At 36.4% G+C, this 27,761-nt stretch overlaps 1 protein-coding gene across 23 annotated transcripts in view; it reads left to right on the forward strand.

Moving 5' to 3' along the window:
* The window catches only part of SGIP1 (SH3GL interacting endocytic adaptor 1), a 181,468-nt gene that overhangs the window by 50,846 nt on the left and 102,861 nt on the right, over positions 1-27,761 (forward strand). For 8 of the 23 annotated variants that reach the window (XM_016120859.2, XM_016120862.2, XM_016120861.2 and 5 more), the window contains exons 2-3: positions 17,902-17,965; positions 23,944-23,968. In XM_016120859.2, coding sequence (XP_015976345.1) covers positions 17,902-17,965; positions 23,944-23,968 — 89 coding nt within the window. Of the gene's footprint in view, positions 1-17,901; positions 17,966-23,943; positions 23,969-24,974; positions 25,059-26,889; positions 26,962-27,761 lie in introns of all 23 variants that reach the window. The other 15 variants (XM_016120858.2, XM_036234972.1, XM_036234994.1 and 12 more) reach the window with 5 other exon arrangements.

Raw genomic sequence — 27,761 nt, forward strand, 5'->3', positions numbered from 1 at the left:
AAAGAAGGAAAAAAAAAGAACTAACCACACAAACCGCATTGTACTAGAGCTGTGAAACACATTGACAGACCCTTTATTAAAAAAGCCAATATAAAATTTCAGGATAGGAAAATCTAATCCTTTCAGATAGAATATTTAAGGTAATTGTGGAAAGGAAGGAAAAATGAAATAGAAAAAGAGAGCAATACTTACGTTCGCTAAGATTATTATCTCTGGTGGACCTATATCTAAGTAATTGCTTTCCAATTCTCCCCTAATAACTTAATAAGAAAAGCGGCTATGGAATATATCTTTTTAATTTTCTAAACTAGATATAATCAGCACCTAGCTGCATAAACCTCAGAAGAAGATTGGAATGTGCTGATGTAGAGAATATACTCAGAATCAAAAAGGAGTCTGAAGGATATTAACTAAAGTTTTTTTTACCTCCTCCCTTTTATTCCATTTTTGTCAAGAGAATAGCAACACAGTACTATGTGTTGGGTAACACTTTATAAATCTCCTTCACATGTACTATTTTATGTGACCTTCATGAGAACTTGGTGATATAGCTAGAATTTATCACTGGCAAACTATCTCTAAGGTAAGCTAAATATGATGAGAAGTATAAGAAAGGGAAGTACTAGAGAAGGAAGCCATTTTTCTACAGATCAAAGAAGTTACAAAGAAGTTACTAGCTCACTCTTTGAATTTATTCCCAGGGTTCTGAATTTCATCTCACAAGGTAGCAGAATAGTCTGTGCAAGAAAACCAACTAGAATGCAGAAATAGAAAGATTCTGACTTAATGAATAAAGAAAAAGCCTGCCTTTCTGTCATGGACGTCTCAGACAATGAAATTCACCCATCGAAGAACATAGCATAGTGGTAGGTCAAACCATATGAAATTACTAGAATAGTTGAAATGATCAAATATGGACAATTTTATACAGTATAACTTAAAAATGAAGATTACTTTCTAGATCTCTCATGTAAACCTGAGTCTGAGAACCTCACTAAACCTGTTTCTCATCTGTGACAAAATAATGGTATTTTTTCATCCATAGGTTAGAAGAATGAAAATATGTGATGTAATGAATACCTAATTCATAAATGATCATGACTATGTAGCTAAGTGTGAATTATTGCATTCAGTCAGCCACAGGTCAGTTGGTTGTATATCTGAGACATTTGAGTCCTCCCTGGTCAACCTATAGTTCCTTATTTCTTTTTTTTTTAATTAATTAATTTACTTTTTATGTGACATTAGTTAATGAAATCCAATGTTTCAGCTGTACATTTTAATAGTAAGGCACATATATATTTTCATATGTGTTCACTTCCCATAGTTAGATTTCTTTCTGTCACCACATATTTTACCCCTTTTACCCCGTCTCCCTCCCCATTTACCCTTCCTCCCTACCCTCTGGTAAACCTTATTTCTTACTATGAGTCTTCTTGGTTCTTCTCACCTCTCAATCCAACATTTGGTCGGTCACTAAATTTTTCCTCTGTTATCTCATAAATAATTCTTTAATCCACTTTTTTTTTTTAAATTTCATTCCTATAACACTGCCCAACTCCAGGCCCCTACCATATCTCTTGACAAGGTCGTTACAGTGGTTTCAAACTGGTCTCCCTGCTCTGGTCTGCACTTATCAATCCATCTTCCTCACTGCATACAAATCTAAACATGCACGTAAATGTTAGCTGAAAGCCTACTATTGCTTCCTAATAACCCAAGGAATGAAGTTGTAGTCACTTGGTTCATATACCGAGCCCTCATGACCCAATCCTGGCCAACGTTTTCAGACGCATCTCTGTCACTGTCTCCTTCTTACTTAGTGTTAGTAATAAAGAGCAAGTTGTTTTCACTTGTCCATACATGTCATCCATTTCATCCTTCTGTGCCTAAGTTTGTGATTTGTTTGGTCTAGAATGCTCATCCCCCATTTCTGTTCCCACCAAACTAACTCTTACTCATCCTCTGAGACTCATTATGCATGTCAGACAGGACTCTTCCCTGAGTTTCTAGGTTGAGATAGATGCCTTTCCTCTCTGCTCTCATAGACTCTAACTACTACAACTTAAGTATATAATAATATCATGCTATATTAAAATTTTATATTTAAAAATCTCTCTTCCCAACTCAGCAGTGCTCTCTCCTCAAAGCAGAAGTTCTACTTTATTTATCTTTGTAGTCCAATATTTAGAAAAATGACCAGCATATAATAGGTGCTCAGTGTTTGCCAAAAGTTTTCAGGTAAATTACAGAAGGCAGTTACCAAGGGAGAAACCAGAGTCGGTCCTGAGCATGACTTTGGAAGACATCCTCTGTGCACACATTCAAGATCTTATCTGACTACGCAACTGCTCTATGGCAATTGTTCCCCAGATAGAGCAACATAAATGGGGTTCTCTGGACACACAGGCTTCCAGATTGCCTGTTTACCTCATCTCAGTTATCTTGCCCAAGAGGTAAAGAAACAAAAGGAGATGTAGAAATGAGAAGTTGTCAAAGAACACTGAAGAGATGTGACACTTCTAAGATAGCTCCCTAAAGAATTATAACATGGCTTTGTTTTCAACCTAGATACACGAATTTGAGGAGACTGATGCCATGGTCATTATGCCAGACTATGTCTTAATGGGATGTGGGGGAAGCAATCAGTTGAGATTGTCACAAAATTACTGTCACCTGATGTGTCCCAGGGCTCTTAACAGATGTGGCAAAACAATGACTCATAACCCCTTAATAGCCCAAAACAAGCTGATATTCCTGCAATGACAGTTCATAAAAGGTTTTACTTTTGATCTAGAAGTAAATACAGCTGAAGGCTAATTTAGTGTCTGAGGATGAATGTAAAGAGGATATGAAGTTTCATCACACTGCCTAGTACCACTGATGGTCTCTGTGGTTCAGTTAGCCATGTCTTGAGAGAAAAGTCAGTACAGTAGTCTCCCCTCACCTGCAGTTTTACCTTCCATGGTTTCAAGTTACCGCAAGTTGACCATAGTCTGAAAATATTAAATGGAAAAATCCAAAAATAAACAATTTATAAGTTTTAAATTGCACACCATTCCAAGTAGGGTGATAATCATGCACCAACCTGCTCTTTCTCTCCCTTTGTCCAGAACATTCCTGCTGTATACGCTGCCCCTACCCACCCACGAGTCACTTCGCAATCGTCTGGGTTATCAGATCACGTATCAGAGAGAGAGATCACATTCACATAATTTTTAGTACAGTATATTATTATAATTGTCTATTTTATTAGTGATTATTCTTAATCTCTTACTGTGCCTAATTGATAAACTTTATCATAGGTATGTATGCATAGGAAAAAAAAGTTGATATATGTTTCAGTACTATCCACAGTTTCAGGCATCCACTAGGGGTCTTGAAACCTATTTCCCATGGATAAGTGGGGACTATCACATGAGTCTGGATGCTCCCAGATGGAAGCCCAGTCCACCAGGTAAGGTTTCAAATTGTGTTGCTCAGCCAAAACCATGTGACTTAGTATTAGATTTTCACCTGAGTATTCTAGGAGGTGTAGGTCCCATACATATTTTTTCATCTGAGAAAACTTTGAGGTCTCATAGACACGTAGATAATTTCAAGATACTGGAAGTGTGGAGGTAGATCTCAGATTTTTTTAAATAAGTATTTTTAAAGGCATTATGTAGTATAAAAATACTAGACTTGAAGTTAGACATAAATATATTTAAATATTAGTATGATTTATCAACCATGGAGTCTTAACACAAGTGACATAATGTCTTAGAGCTTCTGGCTACCCAAATGTCAAAAGTAGATGGATGATAGCTATCCAGCAGAATTGATTTATGGATTAAATAAGGTAAAATATGTGAGACGGCCTAACATTGTAGGAATTATGTTGCCTTTTTTCCTCTCATTATCATTGCTAGTCACCAAGCTCTTTGGTTTCTATTTCTGCTTTTGAAATAACTCAGTTTTTTTCCTCCTTTGACTCAGTTTTGAAAGCTGCAAATCTAGCAAAACACGGTGGCTGTTTGTAATAGAAACAAGTGGATGACTAGACTAACCACAAGAAAAATAGGGAGTATCCATGAGTAAGACGAGACTGAGGACTTGGCTGACTGACTAATTTGAATCTCGGAACAGACACTATGAATTCTAAGCCTGACTCGAGCCTGATTCCTTCTGAAGTGTTAAGAAATTCATTTAATTTTTATTGATGATTCACCATAATGCTTGGCATAGCTAGGTTGTCCCTCTCAAGATCAGTTATTACACTCTATTGTTACACATTAATGCAAAAGAAATAATTGAGCTTCTACTGAGAAAGGGACTTAACTTGGGGTCTGTGATACATTTAAGGCAGTGTAGAAACTCCTAGGTGTAGTGCACATTGGTTGGTAGATATATGTGAGTATCAATATTTTATGGGGAAAGGATTCATAGCTTTTATTAGATTCTTGATGGAGTCTGTGACCAAAAAGAAGAGCCACTGTCACACAGAAAAAGACCTTATTTGTTACAACTAGAGAGATAATTTCATGAGTGTGTTTTTTCCGGAATTCTGAAACATACACCCTGACAAAAACAAGATTGGAGCCATGTACTGTTTCTGTGAACTGTCCTATCTTGTAATGGGGTTTTTTATTACATTTGTTTTCAATTGAATTCAAACAGACAGTCCAAGTGTCATTTTGTTTATGAAACATGCTTGAATTTATAATACTCTTCTAATCATGAACTTTCCCCATTATTCTCTCAGATCTTAAAAACAAAGTATTAACTGTTTAGTTATTTCAAATGACAATTTTCTTTAGGATGAGGAACGAAGTCTTGGAGTTTTATCATAAGCAGTGGCCAGGTAGCCAAGCATCTTTAAATACACCTTACTTACAAATAACATCTGCTCCATACCAGAGAGCAGCATTGGGCAGATGTGAAACAGCAAGCTGACTGTTTCAAACAGGGCCTACCACTGGGTATAGCTGAACGGCACAAGGTGTACCATAGTGGAGGTGTGGGTTTTGCTGGCAATTGATGACTGGGAGTATTTGAAGTGAAGAAGTTGAAGTTACTGTCTCTAATGCTAAAATTAAAACTGGTAATTCAGAGATAGAAATGGTAATTCTTTCCCCCTTGCCTTCTGATTGTGTGGCTGAATTTTTTCTTTCATAGGAGAGTCTGGAAAGGCTTAGAATGATGACTTACCCTCTGCCCCAATTAGGGGGCACCCTGTCACAAAGATGTCTGTTTAACCTCTTCAGTTTCTTGAGAGGTGAAGCCTACTCAGAAGGTTAAGACTTGGTGACAAAGAAAATATTTCACTTCTACATGCCAACCACTGACTTAGTTCTAGCTATTGCTTTAATTTTCCTCAATTTAAACTTATTTTTCTGTAATAATTCTAACAGGAGAATGGAGTGGACCATGTAGAGCAGATACTCCCAAGAGTGCTAGGAGAAGAGACTAGGGAAACATCAGGACTATCACCTGGAGATCTCATGAGCAAGTCTCAGGAGTGAATGAATGGTCAGGGCACTATGTGCATCACCCACACTCTCCTCAGCCATCCAGCAGACATGTGCATATGAGTCAAGAGCATGGGCCCTGGATTCCAGCAAGCTCCAATGTGACCCCTGGCCCATCACTTATTATCCATGCTATGTTGGCAAATTATTGAATTGCTCTGACAGGTCTTCCTCATATGCAAAGCAGAGATGATTATACCTGTATTACAGTGTGGTGCTATGAGTTCTAATGAAATAATGCATGAAAAGTCCATAGAGAGAATTTAATAAATTCTAGCTTAAATTTGCCTAGTCTTATTCCACAGAATTTAATTTTCTGAGAAAAAAATTATTTTTTACATGTAATATATATAAAATGTGATATGTATTACATTTTAGAAATAAAAAGTGAAGTTTTAATATAATGTTTTTATATTACAGATATATATTAATATATATTTAATATATGTAATACATATTTTGATATATAAATATTTTATATTTCTTAAGCAAAGATCATCAAATAATTTTTTATTGATGAAAAGTAACATTTTGTAACTACTTAAAACTAATTAAAAAGTGTTTTATATTTATTATTGTTTAGAATACCAATTAATGCCCTATGCTATAATTCAATAAAGCTATCAGGTGGTGTTGTTACCCATTGGGCTGGTAGCTGGAATATAAAATCTTTCATTTTCTGAAGAGTGTGATATGTCACTTCCTTTCTGGTAGCCATCATTATTACCTATGCTTAATTTTACCTCTTTGACTCCTGCCCTTTTAGTCTGAAAAAAAAAAAAGAGAGATTAATAAAGTTGTTGTCTCTGTCTTGAAAATAAGAGAGAACAGGCACTGAGTGAGTCTGAGATCTCTTCTGTGTTGTATACAGTGTTAGTATATCTTACTTGTGAATACATAGTTGTGTACATAAGTGTGATGTCTTCTTTCACCCTTCTTTCTACTTCTTCATTTCCTTTATCTTTTTAAGATGTTGGCTGTATTTATGATATATGCTCTTCCATAAGTGAAGATTGGCATGCATTCATAGAAATTCTTTTCTCAGTGATAGAAGTCTTAGCTTGAAAGCTTGTTTGGCTGCTTATACTCAGCAGGGATGGAGGTCGTCATGTTTGACACTTGAGACTGAACCTGACTTGGAACCTTTTTCTCTGTTCAGTGAATGTTAGCTATCTGCTGCATGCTGGTCACTGAATTAGGTTCACTGACGGGGCATAAGATGAGTGAGAAGTGAGGAGTGGGTCCTGTCCTCAAGCATCTTAAAATCTAAAAGAAAAAGACAAACTCTAATATGAAGTAAAATTTCGTAAGTTCTATCATGAAGTCTTAGGTAAAGTTTGGAAGAACCCAAAGGGGAAAAAATCAGTTCTGAAGAAAAACTTCCTACAGGTGTGTTGGGGCATTTTTGAGCCAGTTCGAGGATGGGCAGGTTTCCGTGGTTCCAGTTGAAGGGAAAGTCATGCAAAGAGATTGTCCTCAAAACAGAAGCTAATACATAGGTCACAAATGTGCATGTTTGTTTAGGGAATGAGAGTTTTCATTTGTTTGCGAACCAGAGTATTTAAAGGTAATAATGACAAATAAAGCTAGAGAAATGTGATAGATAAGGTCCTAAATACCACACTAGGTTAGGACTTCCGTCTTCTGGTAACTTCAGAACAGATTGAATTCAGTTTAAATCACCAAGAAGGGCTCTACATAAGTCAAATGGCAGGGCTGAACAAGGCCAAGGTGAGCACACGCGTTTGTGTGTGTGTGTGCATGTGTGTTTAGGAGGCTATAAAAAAGGTAGAACTAGAGCCAGCTTTGGTTTTTGACAGAGTTCCAGAAAACTATTTGGAGTAGCCTGACTAGGATGCTAGCAAACTTCTGAGTTAAGCATACAACTTCTCTTGTATATGTGATTGTTCCAGGAAGAACAAAGCACATTTGTAGAAAGTACCCTATAATTAGCTTAATTCAGGCGCAGCATTTGGATCTTGGTGTTTCTGCAGATATCATTTTTAATGACTTTTTTTCTGTTTCATTTTTTTAATCATTATTAAAATCACCTTTCATTTTCCTCTTGCCACTGAGGTTCTAGTATCATAAATTAAAAAGTGTTTTTACAGTACTTAACGACAAATTTAATCAAAACGTTAAGCCTAATTTCAACTTTAAAAGAAATTAGAGTCACTGGAAATGTGATTCAGATTGTCGAGGTGATGCTATTCAGCTAAATAAGGGTTCCTGACACTGTTGTAGACATTCAGAAAGTAATAAGATATATTCAGCATAGAAGTAGAAACAAAAAACCATACTCAAACCTAAAACTACCGGTATTCTAGAGCAATGGTCCCAACATTTTTGGCACCAGGGACCGGTGCTCCTATGACAATCTAATGCCTGATGATCCAAGGTGGAGCCGAGGCGGTGATGCTAGCGCTGGGGAGCGGCTGCAAATATAGGTAAAGCTTTGCTCCCTCGCCTGCCACTCACCTGCCCTGCGGCCCAGTTCCTAACAGGCCATGGACTGGTATTGGTTTGCGGCCTTGGGGTTGAGGACTCCTGTTCTATGGGAGATAGATATATGGATATATGGTTTGTGTTGTGTGTGTGTGCATGTGTGTGTGTGTGTGTGTGTGTGTGTAATATTCGAGGTGACTTCATTATGCTTCCTTCCCCTTCGATGGTGCTCTTAGAGGCCATGTTTTAAAGTTGACAACTTCATGAGAGAGCAGGAACCCCGGGTGAATAGACTGGGTGTACATAAGAAAGAGCACAAATGACACTACATCATGATGGATTGGCTGTAGAAAAGGAGGGAATGGAGGAATAAAAGGCACTTCTTAATTTCCTGGATGAAGCATCTTGGGCGATGATGACACCATTTTACTTGGAGCTAGAACCTTGGCAAAGAAACCGGCTTGGGAGGAAGATCAGTTTTAGATTACCCATGCCTCATGTGAATAGCTGTTATTATCTTTGTGGATTGTTGAAAATTAAGCAAAGTTTCATAGAATCTTGGAGTTAATATTATCCAACAGAACAAATTGGAAAATATACTCTTAGATGATTTGTGAGGGAAAATAGATGGTCCTTCCTTTTTCATATTAATCATAGAAAAGAGAAACCTTCCTATTTGCATGGACTGGATATTTTACTTTAATGTGATATATACTGTTATAGTTTACTGTTTTTACAACCCTCAATTAAAATGACAATAATAATTCTACGAATAAATAATGATATTACTTTGCTTAGAAAGTATATTATTTACATATCTAAATCCATTTTCTCATTTAAAACTTGGAATCATCATGTGAAGCAGATAGTTTACAACTCAGGAAGCTGAATACTTGAGAAACTGATTCTTTTCAATATCACACAGCTGTTTAGTGGTAAAGCTGGAATCTCATTTGGGGGCTGACTGGAAATGCAACAGAACTCTATGAGGAATTTGAGTTCAAGAGTTTTGGAGGTTTAAACAGAAGCTCTTAATTAGGTTGAATCTCAATCAGGATTGTCAAAATTGGTATATTTTCATACTATCACAATGGTAAATTCTTAAGCGGTGAGAAAGGCTTGGGTATTCAGCTGTTCTAGTAAATGAAATATTTTAGTCAAAGAGACTTTCTATATAGAACCTAACTCAAATGCTAGTTTTCAAATAGTACAGCATAATACTTTTAACACTAAAATATTCAATATAATTTTGCCTTTTGACAACATAAAAAAGACAAGTTATTTAGCATATCAAAGTGACCATTATACAAATTAATTACTATTGAATCTCTGATACCAGGTAATAAACATCACTGGTAGAGAGAAAAAGTGCTTAGGTGATGTTACTCTCTTGCTTTTAATTCTTTCAATGACTACCATTGCACTTAAAATCTAAAGTCCTTAACTTGAACTTCAAGAACTTGCATGATCTAGTCCCTGATATCTTCATCTCATGTCACTCTTTACTTCAAACACCACACAATTATGCATGTGTGTCTCATTAATGAGTAGATAAGGAGGTGCTAAAGTGGGTGACGGCTATTTAATTAAAGGGAGATGTTTTAGGATTTCAGTAAATGATGTCAGATCTCACATAATTTGATAACAATATTAGATATTGTATTTCTAGCCCAGAAGAGTCCCTGATACTTGATGAATGTTCAGCTGGTTCTTATTCTATCAAACACTGAATGAGAAGATGAGATCTTCTGATAGTGATCCCAAATACTCAGGAGTTTGCATGACTCTAGATATTGATTAAAAAGTTATATCCCTTCCCAGTGCTGGCACATTGAAGAGAATACTGACTAGTGATAAAAAAAAAAAAAAATTGCCATCTGAACTTGCTAAGGAAATATGTGGATCTAGAATCAGAGTAACGAACATAAATTTAAATGTTTGGACTACAAGATTTGTATTTAAAAGGGGAAGAATAATATAATATGACCATTTAGCCTAAGAAGATGCTTGAGGGAATGACTTAATAAATCAGCAATCCTACTGAGGGTTAACTTTCCAAGATGGTTTACTCGATATTTTCTACCTCCAATGAAAAAGACTAAAGAAGAGCAGGTTTTCATTGCAACTTGATAGATTTATATTGTCTAGTGGAATTATTTCAGGACAATGAACTTTGTTACCCATTGGAATTCATAGCCAAAGGATAGATGGGTGGATGGGTAGATGGATAGGTGGGCGGATAGAAGAAAGGATGAATGGATGGATGGAAGACAGGTAAATAGATGGATGATCATTATAATTATTATAAATCTTGCTAACAGGATCAATACACTGGCTTACTTTCAAATTGCTCCGAGAAGACCAGCTGATTAAGGCTTGTGATAGACTTGTACATAGTAAAGGTTTCATCAAAATTGTATTTTCCTACTACAGGAGACAGTTATATTTCTTACCTTGAGTCTTTTAATCCCCACTTATCTTTTACAATAGATGTTAGTAAATTGCATTTCTTGAGACTAAGTTTGGTTTTGTAAAGAGTATAGCTGTAACTAGAAAAGCTTGAGATTTTGAAAATGTGATTATTTTCAATTATTTCTATTTCTAAAGGAATAGAGCTATGGAAATGCTGTAAGTGCTGAAACTGGGCATTTAGTTGCTCTTACGCAATCAGTTAAAATAGTTACTTTCTGGTAGCTTTATAACTATCAAAACTGCAAGAAAAGCAAGAGAAATCAGCATAAAGTGATTTGCAATATATTTTAAGTGTCATATAGGGCTTTTATACCCATTTAAACTTTACAAAAACCTTTAACAATACATAGCTGAGAAAACTGAGACTTGGAGAGGTTAAGAAACTTACCCCAGGAGGTAGTAAAGATGAAATCTGAACCCAACCTTCAGAGCTCAAAGCTCCTTCTTTCTTTACAGCTATATGCTTCCCGTGGATCTTGCTACTGTACTTAAAGCTTAATAGAAATTGTTCGCCTGCTTAAAATTCTTTCTAATTTCACTCAGCTGCTCTATTTCATTAATATAGGCTTAGCAAAGACTTAAGTCCTTTTTGTAGCAAACTTTTTTCATAACCATCTTTGCTTTAGTATTTTATTCCATGTCACCAAAACACTAAATATTTCTTTTAAAAAAAAATTCATTACTATTTTTAGCCCTCGAAGATCTTAATTGCCTTCTAGCAATCTCTATTTTAGTGCACTAACATGAACTCCCATATATCAAATCTGAACTTCAGGGTACCATCCATGTCAGCCCCTTTTGCAATTTAGTAATAATGGAGTGTGTCATTATGATGCACATTTCTCTCAATAGGCTTAGCTCAAAATGATAAGGTACCATCTTATAAAGAGGCTTTGTGCTTACTAAGTACATAGATCACCTGGATTTCCTTTGACTCACATAAATACGAAGGCAAAGCATTCAGACCAAAGAGCACTTACTCACCAATTTTGAACAATTTTGGTTAGATTTGCAAATACGTAGAGCTACCAACAAACATTTGTTGAATATTACCACGTTTTAGGTGCTGCTAGACATTTAACTTGACTTTTCGTATTTCCTGGTGTTCCCCTTTATTAAGCACTTCCCATATTTTAGGCAGCCGTCTAGGCACTGGAAATTATAAATATCATTTAAAAAATCATGGGAAGGACTGACCTCCATCTTAAAACTGGTTTTGCATCTTTCTGTAAGACCATCTTTTGACAAAGAGTCTAAATGGGATGATAGTACCTATATTTAAAACTTAGAGGAAGAACTGATATGCAAAGCGTCTTAATCTTTCCTGACAGAAAAACGGTGAACATCATAATGAATAGGTATTGCCAGTCTAGAGTTGCTGTCAATATGCGGCATTGTGCCCAGGACAATTAAATTTGCCTGTTTTTTATTACTGAGACCAAATGTTTGGCCTGGGTTCTCGCAGAAAATAAATAATTCCATTACATGTGATTCACCTTTGAGTAACCCTCCAAGTTGATGAATGCTCAATCTGAAAATTTATATTGATTACAGAAATAATCTATTTAACAAACATTTATTGGATCTCCTTATGTTTAACGGGCAACATAAAAAAATTTATACACGCGAAATACAATCTTTGTGTTTAAGAAATGTGCAGCTTAACTTTTCTAAAAATGTCTTCCACTTTTTTAAAAAATCAAGGTTTTTTTGGTTGTTCTTTTTATAAGAGGGCAAAAGGAATTGTGATGACTAACAAAAAGATATTCCACAGACATGAAGGTCAGAGGGGACTTTGAAATATGGTTTACCCATTACTACCTACATGACCTGATACAAGTTACTCCTCATGCCCCATGATCAATATGATCAATACAGTAATAGCTGCCACCTTATAAGGTTCGTTGGGCTAAGTTAAGGAACTTCCTGACATAGTTCCTGAAACGTCATAGGTAGTACTTAACAAATTCCATCTATTAGATTTTATTTATAACATGTGTTTGGGTCTAAATAGAGCATTTTAATGTGCCGTTGTACACATTCTTCACCTAAAATGTGGTGAAGACACAGCATACCCCTCGCTCTGGGTCTCTGTTCCCTGTCCTAATGCCTGTACATTGAGATAGGTCTGTCCTATATAGTTTGGGGCTTGTTCTTCTTCCCTAATATGTCTATATACACAAATAAATATCAAAAAAAAACCCACGAACAATAGAATATAGATTGCAAACATCAGGAGAAGCCATTAGTTTTTGTTGTTGTTGTTTTAATTATTATACAAATATGGAGTGGCTTTTGAAAAAATTGTTATACACGTTGATGGTGCATCCACCATATACCAGGCATTGTCCCGGACACTGTAAGAAACATCATGACTACTCTGCAAGATGTTGCTTAGCTTGGAGCCTAACAGACATTGGCTTAAAATCTTGGTCTTATCAATTGTTTGTTTAGTGATCTGGAAGAGGAACTTAATCATTTTCAGTATGTTTCTTAATCCATAAAATAGAGGGTTAATAATACCTTCTGGGTTTGTAGAAAGAGTTAGTTCACATAAAATGTTTAGCTTAGTCCCCGACACATGTGAGGTATTTAGTGAATAAGCACTGACTTACCCTTGTTCCTACTGAATACAAAAAGAGAAACTGAGGCTGTCCCTCCAGATCGTGTGCCCTGTGAGGACATGAATCATATTAAAGTAATGAAGTGCCTCTGTGAGTCTCTATAAATGTTGCTTTAAATGACAACAAGAGGGCAAATTTAGATTTGATCCCAGATCTTTGGATTCCTAAGAAGGCCATACATCCTCTTCTCGTCCATGTATCTCCTGCTTCTGTTTCTTTCTTTTCTTCTTCACTCTCTCCCATCTTTTCCCTCCTCTGGTCACAGAATAATCTGTTTTAAACTATTCTGCTTCTATTTGACTGTGGTAAAATGCACATGACATAAAATTTCTCATCTTTGCCATTTTAAAGGGTATAATTCAGTGGGATTTAGTACATTTCATTGTCGTGCAACCATCAGCACTATCTACTTCCAGAACTTTTTATCCCCCTTGTACCTATTAAGCAGTCACCTCCTATGCCCCTTCCACCTTCCCCTGGAAACCTCAATCTGCTTTTTGTATCAACTAAACGTCCTACTTTAGACATTTTATATAAATGAAATTATGCAATATGTGGCTTTTGGTATCTGGCTTCTTTCACTTAGTGTTTTCACATAATGTTTTCAAGGTTCATTCATGTCATAACATGTATCAGTACTTCATTTCTTTTTATGACTGAATAATATTCCATTGTATGAATATATGACATTTTGTTTATCCATCCATCAGTTAACAGAGAACTATTTCATTTTAAGGGGACTTTTATTCAGAAAATAATTTTACACTAAATGATTGGACATGCTTTTATAAGTTCAAATATATATATGTATATACATATATACATATATAGAGAGAGAGCCTAAGGGCTTTCAAAGAAATCTAATGTCTATTTGTAGAAGCCTGACTGTGAGGAAGTACTGTATACTCAGAAGCTTGTGAGATAGTACTAGGCCTCACCTGTAGATTCACAATTCATCTACATACAAATGGCAAATGAAACTATATGAGTGGGTGAAATTGCCCCAGGGAGACAGTATAGAAGAACCTAGGGCAAAGTCCTAAAGAACGCTAACATTTTGGGGAATAGAGGGGAAAGAGGTACCTCCAGTTTTCTCTCTGGAGATGATGGTAATGAAACCTAACTTAGTTAAATCTTCAGGTTCATCAATTAAGATGAAAAACATACTTTGTCACAAGGTTTATAAGAGAATTAAATGAGAATGTATGCAGTGCAACTGGTACCTGGCCAAGAAGTAGGATCTCAGCAATGGTAGTATTACAATAATGAAACCTTGTGTTCTATATTTGTGTGTATGTGTGCGTGTGTGTGTGTGTGTGTGTGTGTGAGAGAGAGAGAGAGAGAGAGAGAGAGAGAGAGAGAGAGAGAGAGAGAGAGAGAGAAAGAGAGAGAGAGATTGCTATTGTCAGTTTCTACATTTGTTGCTTTATTTCATTATCTTGTAACATCATCTGCAGGGCTGCTTATTTTGAAATAAGTTTTCTTACCCTCTGAAAAACCAGTCTATTTTTAATTTTGTTGTTATTGTTCCCAGACTTGACTAGCTTGTCCCATAATGTCAAAGGAAGCTAAAGGAATCTAAATTAGGTGGAGAGAAGCTAAAGGCACAGGCCCGCCTTCCTGTGTGGCTGATCTAAGATGGCAGTTCTGGATGCACCAAAGAAGATATTCTCATTTCTACGGCTTGAGAGCAAACTGTTCTAGTCACAGATCATCAAGACAATAAAATTCTTTCCCTTAGAGCTCTCTGTTTTGATATTAGCAAGGGAAAATTCACTTCATTTCTCAAAAACACTTTATTTTTTCCCTCCTATTTTGGGTAAAGGATAGTTGACAAAAATCCATGATTCAACCCAGAAACAATTACACTGTAGAAATTGCCTTTAAAATTTTCATGGAATTCTGGAGTCAGAAGTGGAAAATTATTAGATATAGTGTTTGTTAAGCTTTTAAGATTATCAGGGATAGTGTCTTAAACTTGTTATTCCTATAAGATTTTTGACTATCGTTGCTCTTTTTTGAAGAATTTCTTAAAATTGTAAAATAAATTTTCAAAAAATATGAGCACACCTCTCCACTCACTTTTTAATTTTTAAAAATTTTTTCAATTATAGTTGACATACAATATTATATAAGTTTCAGGTGTACAACATAGTAGTTAGACATTTATGTAAATTATGAAGCTATCACTCCGATAAGTCTAGTACCCATCTGACATCATAGTTATTACAATATTATTGACTATGTTCCCTATGCTGTACTATACTTCCCAGTGACTGTTTTTATAACTGGCAATTTGTACATCTTAATCCCTTCCCTTTATTCACCCTCCATTCACTTTTAACACAATTGATATGAGTGTTTCTTCCTGCATTTTCTCTAAGAGTTGCTAAGATATGAATAACTTTAACATTTCATAACTTTGCTTTAGTCTTGCAGAGTTATCTCCATATTTTCCTAAACTTCTCAAATCTTTTCACTTTTTAAGAGGAAAAAGTTTTCAATGATTTTTTTCTCTTACTCAACAGCTAGATTAGTTTTGATTTTCTGGAATGTCACATCTTTAGTGCATTCCTATATACATTTCATGTATAGCTGGATTCTATGTATGGGAAATACGACTTTCACTGAAAACAAAAGCTAGACATTAGCATAGCATTTTGTGAACATGTGCAAATTCTTTTATCCTTTATTATTGACTGATTTGTTATAGACTGAGGGATCAAAATACAAAAAGAATGTAATTTGTATTCAGCTACACAGTTAGAAATGATCCTGGGAGTGGATTTTATGTCTCCTGAATCCTGTTCTCTAATGCATTTTCACTGGAAAATGGACAACTCGTGATGTTCACGACCTAGTTCATATTGGCTATTGTCCAAATTTGATGGTCAAAAACAGGACAGTCGATGGAAAACTACTATTGCTTGCTCTGTTACTAATTTAATACAAAAATTACTGGAATTTTCATGTATTCTCTGATCTCTTTGGTAGGACATGCCATTTCTTAATCATAGTAAAGTTACACAAAACAAAGCGATTTAAAAACATAAGATAATAATAGCATTTGTTTTATGGTTCTATAAAAACCAGTAGTGATTGGTGAATATAGCATTCATTGTGGCCTGAGAGCTAAATTAGAAGCATGGAGAAGCCTATTAAGAGACTCTAAGCTCAGGAAAAATTATAGGAAAAAATGATGATTGTCCCTATAAAGAGATAGGCAATGAGAGGTGATAAGGAAGAAGTTTTTAACAATCAAAGCTAAAAATGAATAATGAGAAAGTGTTCCTAAATACTATAGGTGGGTAGTGTTTTAAATGTCAATAAATTTGTTTTCCTATAAATTCCTCATGTGGAAAGAAATGGAGAGTAGTTTTATGTGGGAGGTTTTTGTTTGTTTGTTTGTTTGTTTGTTTTTTAACAAACATTGACATTTTAAAGACCCATGTATCTTAAATGGAATGACTATGAAAATGCAAAATTAGACTGAATAAAGGCATTTTAGAGATTATATTTGAGTAGTACCCTCAGAACCAAATAATGAATGAGTCAGATAATCTGAGCAGTTTGAGCTGACTCATGTTTTGGAAGAAGGTGTCATCAAATGGCTGATTCTGTCAATGTTTTTCCCTTTGTTCCACCCAGTAGTGCCAAAAAAATCCTGAAAGTCAATGACTTTTCCTTTAATTTGTCAGGAAGACTTTCCAAACTACCAGTAAACACTCTAAGGTTTTGATTATATAGGCATTTAGCATTTTTTAGTAATACTCACGAACATAAGAAACACAAGTCACCTGTGTAACTATGTAACCTGTAGGAAATGGGAATCTCAAACAGAGCCTTGATAAGAATGGAAGAATCAAGAATGAGTTTGGTTTGGCCAGGATGAAAGAAAGGAGTCTTCTTACCCCGATACAGCCTGAATGATGCTTCCTGGAAGATATTTTAAAGCAACATATATTATCTGATACTTGTACTAGGTACATGTCCCTAATGTAGGATCCTTTGCCTCTGTCCTAGAAAGGTTGACAGCCTGGCAGAGAAACTGACTTAAGAACTATCAAGTGGAATAGTTAGATATATTGTAATACATATAAGAGCAACATTTTGGGGAATCACAGCATAGTCAGTTTCTTACACTATGACAATTAAAACACCTTAATTGAGGAGATGGCATTAGGTTAGGCCTTGAAAGATGAATTAAAATTCTAAATATCAAAAAATAGGAAAAGCATTTCAACCAGAGGTAAGGACCACATGTGGAAGAATGAGACACTGAAGTACAGAAATTGGGGTATATTCAGATAATGGTTAATAACGCAGTCTAGCCACAGCATTGAGAAAATAAAAAAAGATGAGATGGGAATATGCGATACAAAGATGTGCCAGGTCAATGTCACTCTCTCGGTGTGGTTTACATAATCTGTGTCTTGAAATTATCCAAGTCTCAAGAACACGTCTAACCTGGAAATTGCTATTCTTCTGAATCTATAATTTGTGTGCGGGTTTCTTTAGCAGAATGCCAACGTGGGTGATGAATAATAATATTCTAAGAAAAGCTTACAATCTTTTCTATACCTGGCCCTGATCTCCTTTCCATTCTCTTACAATCTTATGTTGTTTATGGTGCTAAGAACTTAAATAGTGCTGACTCTTAGATGAACATCTGTTGATAAATATGATAGTGAATCATGGGTACATACACACGATTACAGAAATTTTCATTGTGTTTGAACATTCGAATTTAAGTGATACGTCGTAACTTAAAAAATATATTCACTTAAATGTTTGCAGGAATATTCAAATAGAAAATAGATTTTTTTTTTGACTCTGTTGTTTTCCCACAGGATTGAAAAAACGTACAAGGAAGGCTTTTGGAATACGGAAGAAAGAAAAGGACACTGATTCTACGTATGTACTTTAAAAGTTTGCCTCCCCAAAGAAGCTATTTACATAAGAGATGCTATTGTCATTGTCACTTTTAGAGTAGAGTTTTCTTGGATATTGTGTTCTACTGTGTTGGTCTCCTCATTTCTGGGTAAATGGTAGTTGTTCGGCATAAACAGTTCTTAGATTTACAATAAAAAGGTAAAGACTTTTCACCATATGTTCAATTTTTCATCATGTGTTATTACTTTATAATCTGTTAACCGCACTTCCCAGAAGTCCTAGTTTATAGGAATTATGACTATTACTTTTGTGGGGACTAAAAGTATTCATTTCCACTGCTAGCATTGCCTGAGTAACTGAAATCAAGAAGCAAACACCTGTTTATGTAGATTATGTAGGCCTAGCCAGAGACAGAAATTAGTCTAGATAACATCGCAAAGCTTTTATTTGAGATGTCAAGATTTCATACAAGCAGAACTGTAAATCAACCAACAGAATTCACAGAAATGATTGGCTATTTGCCTGTGAATAAAAAACCAAACCCAAAAACAACCCTGTGGATACTTCTACTTATTCAAATTATCACACCCAAGATAACCAATTGCCCACAGGCACTGACAGACCCATCTTGAAAATGTCCTATCAAGTAACAGTTTCATTTCACATAGTTGACCATCTTAAATTCTGCTTCAGAGATTTAGCTCTGACACAAAATCTCAAGTGGCTTTTGGAGCCAGGCAGGTAAGCTACATATGGGAAATCAAACAGCCAGGAACTCAGGATTTCAGCCCAAGAACAGTATAAGGAAAGCACTACTACTCCGCAGCAGCCGGTCGTGACCATGTAGAAATGCAGACCTGATGCACTCAGCAGTATATCAGAATAAGGAGCCCTTCAAACCCAGCATTTGGATAGAATCCCTGAAAGAAAGTTAGAAAATGGGAAAATCGATAGGTGTTTGGGCACAGATAAACATGAAGAGGGCTACATTTTTCACCTTTAACTTTTCATTTTATATGCTTTTATCACACATAAATTTTATCACAAGTTACTGAACATTGCCCTGTGTCCTTGTCCCCCAAGGATTTATAATTCATGGGATAAGGTATTTAATACACAAGTTGAAATATCTTTTATATAACAAAATGAGATAACACATTTGAAATAACTGGTATGATATCTAGTACTTAGTAAATGATCAGTAAATAACTGGTATGATATCTAGTACTTAGTAAATGGCAGCAGCCACAATTCTTATTATTATTATACGAATTAACATGTAGTAAGTTCTTCATGAACAACTAAAAATGGAATTTCATGAGAATTTGAGGGAAAGCTCACATTTGGACAGATGATCAGTGAAGCTTCAGGGAGGGAGGAGCTTTGAGTTTGACTTTCAGGAAGATGAGGGCAGGCATTGCATGAAAAATAAAACAAAACAAAATAAACAAACAAATAAACAAAAACAGTCACAGCAAAGAGGTGAAAAAGTCAAGCAGGTATTCAGGACAAGATAAACAGATCAGTTTGTCTACCTGTCAGCTGCAGGTAAAGGTGATAATGGGAGGCAAGACTGGGAAGAAGATCAAGGTCATACAGGAAGTGCCAGGCCGTGGTGTCTGACATCCGTTCTGTAGGCAGTGGGCAATCTTGAAGCCTTGAAGGCCTTTAAGCCGGAAAATATAAAGAATTGGAAGGAAATACACTCTATTTTTTCCTCTAGATATAAATTATTAAGTCAACCGGTTCTTATGTTTTTTTGTGCTTTTTTGGTAAATAATTATTTCATGGAAATTAGTCTTGCAAATTTTTCTAAATGATCTAATTAGGAATATTTTTCTGAGGACTGCATAATTACTATTGTTTCTTTAAAAATTGCCATTTCCTAAACATTAACCATCCAGAACAAGTGATGTTTCTTTCACTACAGTCAGAAGACCTGGGCTCTAGTTCTAGCATTGCCAGCATTCCTGTGGCCTCGGGAATACATTTCCCTTTCCTGGGCCTCAGTTTACACTAGATGGAATCTAATTTCCCTCAAGAGCCAGACACTGTACCAGTCAGTCTGTCAGCAACATCTGTTGTCACCTACAATGTGCCTTGGGTTGTCTAGGGACACTATTAGATACATCTCAAGAAAACATCATTAGCAGAAACCAATTCTTTTTCTTCAAAGACAGTGTCTGTAACTGACTGCACATAATCTCTTGTGTGTGAAGAAAATTAAAAAGGAACAGAAAGGTCCCTCAAAAGGGAAAAGAGGTCAAACAACCTCCCCAGAGCAGGCTGAGTTAATCTGCATGTGACCAAAGCACTGCTTTTTCATCACCATTTTTAAAGGTATGGAAATAAGGAAGTTTTCCTTAGGGCTTTGGGTAGGTGCCCAATATCTCTCTGAACAACTCTGATGAGATATTTGCTTGTAGAATCCCAAGCATCTCTCCACTTCTTATCATTCAGTGTCCCCCCAATACTTACATGATAGCAAATTAGTCACAAATTGGTTCCACTAGCAGTGATAGTCAAAGGACTAGCAGTTTAGTGTACGTTTTTGCTTTTCATAAACCCCTGCTCTCTAATCGCATCATATATCATTCTTGCAAAAGGCTGGGAAAATGCTCTGGCAATTTCCTAGCCCTTCAGCTTCAGGTAATGCTTATGTGAGTTTGCCATCATTGATACCTCATTGATGCAGACTGTTTTCAGGGCTGTTGTAACTCCCTTAGGATGTCCAAGCTACTTGCTAAGGCAGCTATCGGCCCCAAATCCAGCTGACTGAATCTCCTTAGATAGACAGTAGGGTTAGGACAGAACTTTCTAATTTAATCAGCATTATAGTGCCTGATAGAGGAGCGAAGAGAGCTAGTGCTAAGTGGCAGGCCCTCTGCAGGCGATGTTGTATGTACTGATATCCTTTTTAATCCTCACAGTAAGTCAATGAGATTAGAAGTCATATCTCAGTTTTAGAGATGAGAAATCAGTGCCGAAAGAGATTAAATAACTGCTGAAACTACCCAGAAAATAAGACTCAAAGCCGGAATCGTGTGCATAGGCTTTTATCACCCAGAAAGAAAGAATAGATAGGCAAAATTATAATCAAGATCAATAAAAGCGTAATAGAGAAAAGACAGTAGTTGTAAGAAGTAGCTGGCATTTTTTAAAATAGAGGCAAAGGGTCCATGGTAGTTGATTAGTTTTAGAGTAAAAATCAGTAAATATAGTGGGTCTGCCGTTAAAAATTTTTTTAAATCGTTCAGGGACTTGGTAAAAAAGATGGAGGGATTAAGATGTATAAATTGGTAGTTATGAAATAGTCAAGGGATTGTAAATTACAGCATAGGGGATGTAGTCAATAATGTTGTCATAACTGCGTATAGTGCCAGGTGGATACGAGGTCAGTCAAGGGCATAGCTTTATGAGTTATGTAAATGCTTAACCACTTGCTGTAACCTGAAACTAATATTAAATAATATTGACTGTCAATGGTAATTAAATAACTTAATTAAAATGAATAAATAAAACAAAAATATTTAATTAATTAAAAATAAAATATAAGACTTCGTAAGGGGTTTAGAGTTGAATTGAGAACACATGCCCAAGCATTCAGGGCCACTAAAGTCTCTCTACTTTACATCCTAGGTCAGATTATATTAATAATTTTATTCTAGATAACATTTAGTGAGTATTTACTATGTTTTAGCACAATTTCAAGCTCTTCACTTACATTAAATCCTTGAGCCCTCTAACTGTCCTATTAGATATATGCTATTATCATGGCCATTTTGTAGATGAGGAAGCTGAGATACGAAGGAATGAAGTGACTTGACCAAGATTATGCAACTACGAAATCTAGGTTGGTTGAATCCAGGCAGTCTGGTACTATATAGCTATAGCCAGTACTATTAACAGCCATGGCTTGCTGCTGCTACACTAGGAAGCACCAGCCCTGTTTCCATTAATGGATTAAGACATAGGATTGGAATAGGACACCAACGTTGCTAGGTACAATTACAGCTTTTCTGATTTAAAAATTTTAAATGCCATCTCTATAACTGCAGTATGCATTACATCAAGTAACCTCTCATTTAAGATCCTCTAAAGATATGCCCTTGTATCTGACCAGTAGTAGAGAACACCACAGCCAGGCCTATCTTCAGAGCCTTGTCTTCTCCACATCTATTACTTGATGCCCCCAAAGACATCCTCACAAGAATTAGTGCCTCCGGACATATCATACACAATAGTTGATACAATCACCTCTCTCTCAGTTCCTTTAGCAGAGGCTGAAATTCTAGTAAAAAATGTTTGTTTTTTGCAGTGTATAGATATGAAAAAGGAAACTGGTTTTGATGAATGTAAGTTGGTACCTTTCCTTTGTGCTTTCCTACTAAGCTAGGCTTATTGTGGCCATGATAACCTACTGGCTTTATTTGCCTGTCTCATTCTCTCTATGATGAGTATGTCTTCATTATTTTTATCCCCATCTCCTAGCCTAGTACCTTGACCATTATAAGCATTCACTATTTGTTCAATGAATTATAACTTTATCAGCTAAGATTCTTCCTATCCTTCTATTTTAAATGACATGTTTTTAAACCAACTAATTCTTACAGCCAGGGAAGGACCTAAGACCCTAAGATTTCTGTCAACTCCAGTGGTCTTCCAACATCAGGGTCCTCTCTGCTTCTAGCTCCCGTATCACTGATTCACCCTGCATCCACGTGGACCCAGAGCTGGTTATAAAAAATGGTGTACCCCCATCAAGTGTTTTATAATCCAAGTAGAATATTCTGCTAATTTTGAAAAAGGTGTTGGTAAAGAAGGGGATCACATCTTGGAGCCCAGAAGATGCCCCACCAACTCTCTTTATTTCTATTTCTGCTGTACCTTGTGAAGAAATAAATAATTTCTCTACCTGATCCCACCTCCTAAAGAATAGTTCCAACCACACCAAACTCCCCAAGATTTCACAGTTCACCCCAAGCTCTTATTAAGGTTTTCTTCCAAATAATACAGGTCCCTATCTAAACATAACTTGGTTTCTTGGTTGTAATAGAATAACATTTTTCTAGCTCCTTACAGAGTGAATTAAAATAGAAAGTTATAAAGTTACAGTAACTACCCTCTTGCTTCTCCCTTCCTCTGTCTCTTACAATCTGCTTTTCCAAAATAACAATAATACCCTTCCTCTGTTGCTACAAAATCTAATATGGTGGCAAGTGGGCAGTTTTGTGTTCCTAGTGAAGAGACATCATATTTTTGAATATTTACTATGCATCCGGAACTATATGTTTTTTATATGCATTATCTTATTTAAATTGGCTTACAGAGGTTAAGTAATGTGTTCAAGGTCACAGAGCTGATAAGTCTGGACACTTAGATTCATTCTATTCTAAAGTCTTACCTCCTAAGCACTGGAGCATAGTGCCACCATGGATTAACTACCCTGGACTCTGTTCATCAGGAAATGCCCTTCATTTCCTGCTTTGCAATAATGAAAGGAGGAGTAAATATTTTAAAAAAGAGAAAAGAAAAGGAAGAAAAAAGAAAGAAAGAAAAGAAAGAAATATGGAAGAAAATATAGATTCTCTAAGTTGAAAAATACCATAGAAGTTCGTTCTTATAGGGGGAAATTCGAGACCACTCACAGGGGAGATTAGAGAAAGCAAATTGGTTTACAATCATTGTGGTAGTTTTAAATGGAGCCAGCTAGACTGCGAGACACTTAATGAGCTCTCCTCTCAAAAGTAGACCTAGCAACTTGTGCCTTTTGGACTTCGGGTTTTAATGAGAATCTTCCTCCCATACACACACCCCACATTCAAATATTGTTCGAACAAACAATTTGCTTTGATTCAGTTTTCATTAGCCAGATTTTCTGGGGTGGGAACAAGGGAGAGAGGGAGAGAGGTGGTTAATGTTTCTTTTTCTCGCACTTTAGTCTATATAGCAAGAATGATTCGTTTTCCTAATAGCTACCCATTTCTTTTTTGTTACAGAGGTTCACCCGATAGAGATGGAATTGTAAGTATTCAAATGACCATTTTTAGTAGGTTTGCATGTCAATATATGCTATGTTTAAGTTTCTTAAAGTCCCATTTCTATTTTTTCTATAGGGAAAAAGTAGCTTAAATGCTTTTCGGAACTCTCACTTTTGTAATTTTCTGTAGTAATTGCATGGGAAATAAATGTAGTTTTAGTCAAGTAAACTTATTTATTGCGTTCACCTAAAACCCTGCCCCAGATCAGGCGAGCAAACTAGTCATTAATATGGTGGTGGGTCAAAAGCCAGACAGTTCCTGCATGGGCTGCTTCCATCAACTGTTATTTCATTTCCAATTTAGTGATATAAAAGCTCATTATGTGAGACTGTTTTTCTCCAACAGAGGCCACAAAGTCATAATGTAGCTGAGATCCAATAAAACTGAAGGAAGCTTTTCCCTTTTCTTAGTTGAGCTGCAGATACATTTTCTATATTAAATTCACAAGTAGGGAATGGTCTTGAAACCACTTATGCCTAAATTTATAGCTTGAAAGAGGAAAATATGTCCACTGGGTTTAGATTTAACAGTAACTCTGACTCCTTGTTAGCCGCCAGATTTCTCGATTTTCAAAGACGTCTGTGGTGCGCTGGCTCAGATTTATCCGAGTCGCGCTTATGGGAGCCTGCACCAACTTCTAAAATGACTGCCTTCAGATCTAAATCAGATGCCTATTCAGAAGGTTCAAAAGAACAGCTGTTACTGAAAAAAAAAAAAAAGATGGACTTACATTAGGCTCATTGGGCTGGAGTGGGAGCTAAAATAAACCTGGTGGTTAAAAATATTTTTTTGAAAAATCACCTTTTATAATATTATACCTAAAGTGGGTGTTAATGCAGCTATTGCAGGAGTTTTTCTCCCACACTTGACTTGAGGTTCTTAGCTTTGGGGTTCCTTTTGCATTCATGTAGTTCTCACCATGAAATGTTAAGAAAATAGACTGAAATTTATCAGACATTGGGTAACACTATAATCAAGGCTCTATTCAGCAGGGGAAAAAAAAGACCCAGAAGACTCAGCTTCTCCTCACCTCTTGCTTCTGGCTCAGAGCCCTCTCGTTAACTCTGTCTCAGGTACTCTCTGCTTCTGTGTTTTCTCTTCGCTTCTGTCTGGGTCCCCTGCCTGGGTTCTCTGGCCTCCTCCGTTCTGACCTCTGCAAGTTCTGTTAGCTGTTCTCTGCTTTCTCTCCCTGCCGCTGCCAGGCTGCATTGCTATTTCTTGCTTCTTTCCTTCTGCTACCCTCAGTCTTGTCCTTTTTCCTTTTTCTAACGCCCCTCACAGCAACCTGCTCATTGTCTGTGAGGCGCCATTGCTACCTCAGTGTCCTCTGCTCTTTTAGAGACCACCAGTTTAAATCCCTGGTAGAATATGCACCCAGATGCCTGGGAGAGTACTGGCATGGAGCGAGCAACTCTTTCTGTGTGCTGCATTAATGAGCCTACCCATGACTCTGTGGACTTGTTCTCTCTAGCTCAGGGCTGTTACCCAAGTTCCCCGAGTCCTCCTCTATTATTACTATTCCAAGTGATTTGAAGTTACTTATGAGCAGTTGTGCCATTTTTGTTCCTTAACTGGAAATGCCATAAATATCACTAGTCGCAATTATTAGGAAAGGAGAATTATTTAATTTCCGTTTCTTAGGAAATAATGCAGACCTATTTGAAAAAAGTTTCATTCAAAATAAATGCATGTTCTCAGAAACATTGTGTAGAGCTTCGTAGGTAACTGGAAATTATCATCCAGCTGCTAGTTTTACTATCTAAAAATGTTTCCCAAATTCCCCCCACTAACTATGGTCACAGAATTTGAGAATTCCTTATTACAGCAGTTCTATAGGGGGTCAAGTATCTGTTTGCATTCAGTCCTTAGAGATCCCAACCTGATTTTCATTCAAATTCAGACTAATTTTTTAAGATCTTATGTCTGTGTACTCAGTCCATGTTTACATAGCTGATTTAGCTTCCAAGTCATTGTCTTTTGAAATTTATGGTTTCATTAATATAGTTCTACAAACTATAGGTTGGGGTGCACCCACTTAACGCTTATAAGTGATTTTGTCAACACAGGGCTACACGATAGATTTAGTGTACTGAATCTTATTTAATTTCAGTTTCTCAAAATTCAGTGAAGCCCATTTCTGGTGACAGCGCTTTTGAGGTTAGTCTACACAGGCTTCAGGGCAGGGCTCCATGTGTGAAAGTGGGCTTGCCTTGCCCCCATCTTACTGAATGTACTCATCACCTGAAGAGCTGTCTGTCATGGTGTCTGATACTTCAGGCACTGTGTATGATGATGCATTCTAACCCAGAGACAAACTCTAATTCGTGCAGGATACACTTTAACTTTTTCCCACTTCAGATTTCTAGCTACATGTAGAATGGGGGCATGGTCTCTGCTCACCCCGAGCAAGTATGCAGGAACAGGTGTACAAGAAGAGGTGTACAGGAAAGGGCCCAGGTCTGGGGCTGTCAGCTATGTGCACTATATGTTTTATGACCCCCAGGAAGGCTTTGATCCAGAGATCTAGACTTTTCATACTTTGATTAGAAATATAATCATTTTTATTCAGTCTCTCTTAGTGTGTCCTGGAGTCTGTTCTCATGTAAATTAAGTCTGGCTGAATGAGGACTAGATCCACATAATTCCAAATGCCTAGGGTGTATCTTTCTCCTCCCTTCTTCTCCTGACCTAGCTACACTGGCCTGCTGAATAGAGCCTCATTATGGGCCCCAAAGTCCACTCTATGTTTAGGGGACCCTGCCAAGATTGGTAGGCCCTACGATTTGGCCTAGAAATTGTTTCTTCTATGGTATGTTTGCTGACTCCATGTGATTCTTTATATGTGTCTTGAAGAAAAAACAGATCCTTTAACAACTTTTTCTACATGAAAACAATCAATTCCAGCAGCCCAGCCCACATGAACCACCCTACAATAGCAAAGCAGAGTGTGCGCGTGAAGGAGGAAAAAAAGTTTCGGTAAGGAAACAGATTTTAGTTTAAAATTTCCAAAGGGTTGTAGAAACAGTGAGTAAAATCCCAGTTCGAAACAGAAAAAGCAGGAGCATTTATGTACTTCATGTAAGAAGACTTTTTTAGATTTTCCAAATTATTTTTTTAATATGTGGGGCCAATTTTTAAATTAACCATATAAACTTATACCTAAATATGCTTTTAAAGAGTAATCAGGCATAAAAGATGTGTGTTTCCTTTGTCTTAGACAAAGGAAAGGTGTTAAGATTTTAAAAAGAATCTGCTATTTATAAGAACTCTTTGGATCTAATACAAGCATGACCAACACAAATTGAGTAATCATTTGTTAGAATAAGCATTAGCTCAGTAATACCAGGAATTTAGCAAGATCTTGGCTTGTGGGAACCAATGTAATTGACCAAAGGATGTTGAGTCAGGGATGCTGATCTTGGCCCAGGCTATGCAACAACTCTAGCTGTGTTGTTCAGTATGGTAGACAAATGTAGCTATTTAAAATTCAGTTTCTCACTCACACTGCCACATTTCAGGTATCCCAAAGACACTTGTAGCTTGTGGCTACTATATTAGACAGCAAACATATAGAACATTTCCATCTTCACAGACAGTTCTATTGGACAATGCTGTTCTATAGGATTATTTACAAAGTGAGTTGAGCCTACCTCAGTGGCAAAAGACAATACTTAGGGAGTACATCCTATGTATTTAACACGTGGCCATGAGATGACCTTGGAAAACAGGATCATTCCCAGTTGACACTGAGAACTTTAATGAATGTATAATTAAAT

This window comes from Rousettus aegyptiacus, unplaced genomic scaffold (assembly GCF_014176215.1).
Source record: "Rousettus aegyptiacus isolate mRouAeg1 unplaced genomic scaffold, mRouAeg1.p scaffold_m13_p_1, whole genome shotgun sequence".
In the NCBI taxonomy this organism is placed as follows: Eukaryota; Metazoa; Chordata; class Mammalia; order Chiroptera; family Pteropodidae; genus Rousettus; species Rousettus aegyptiacus.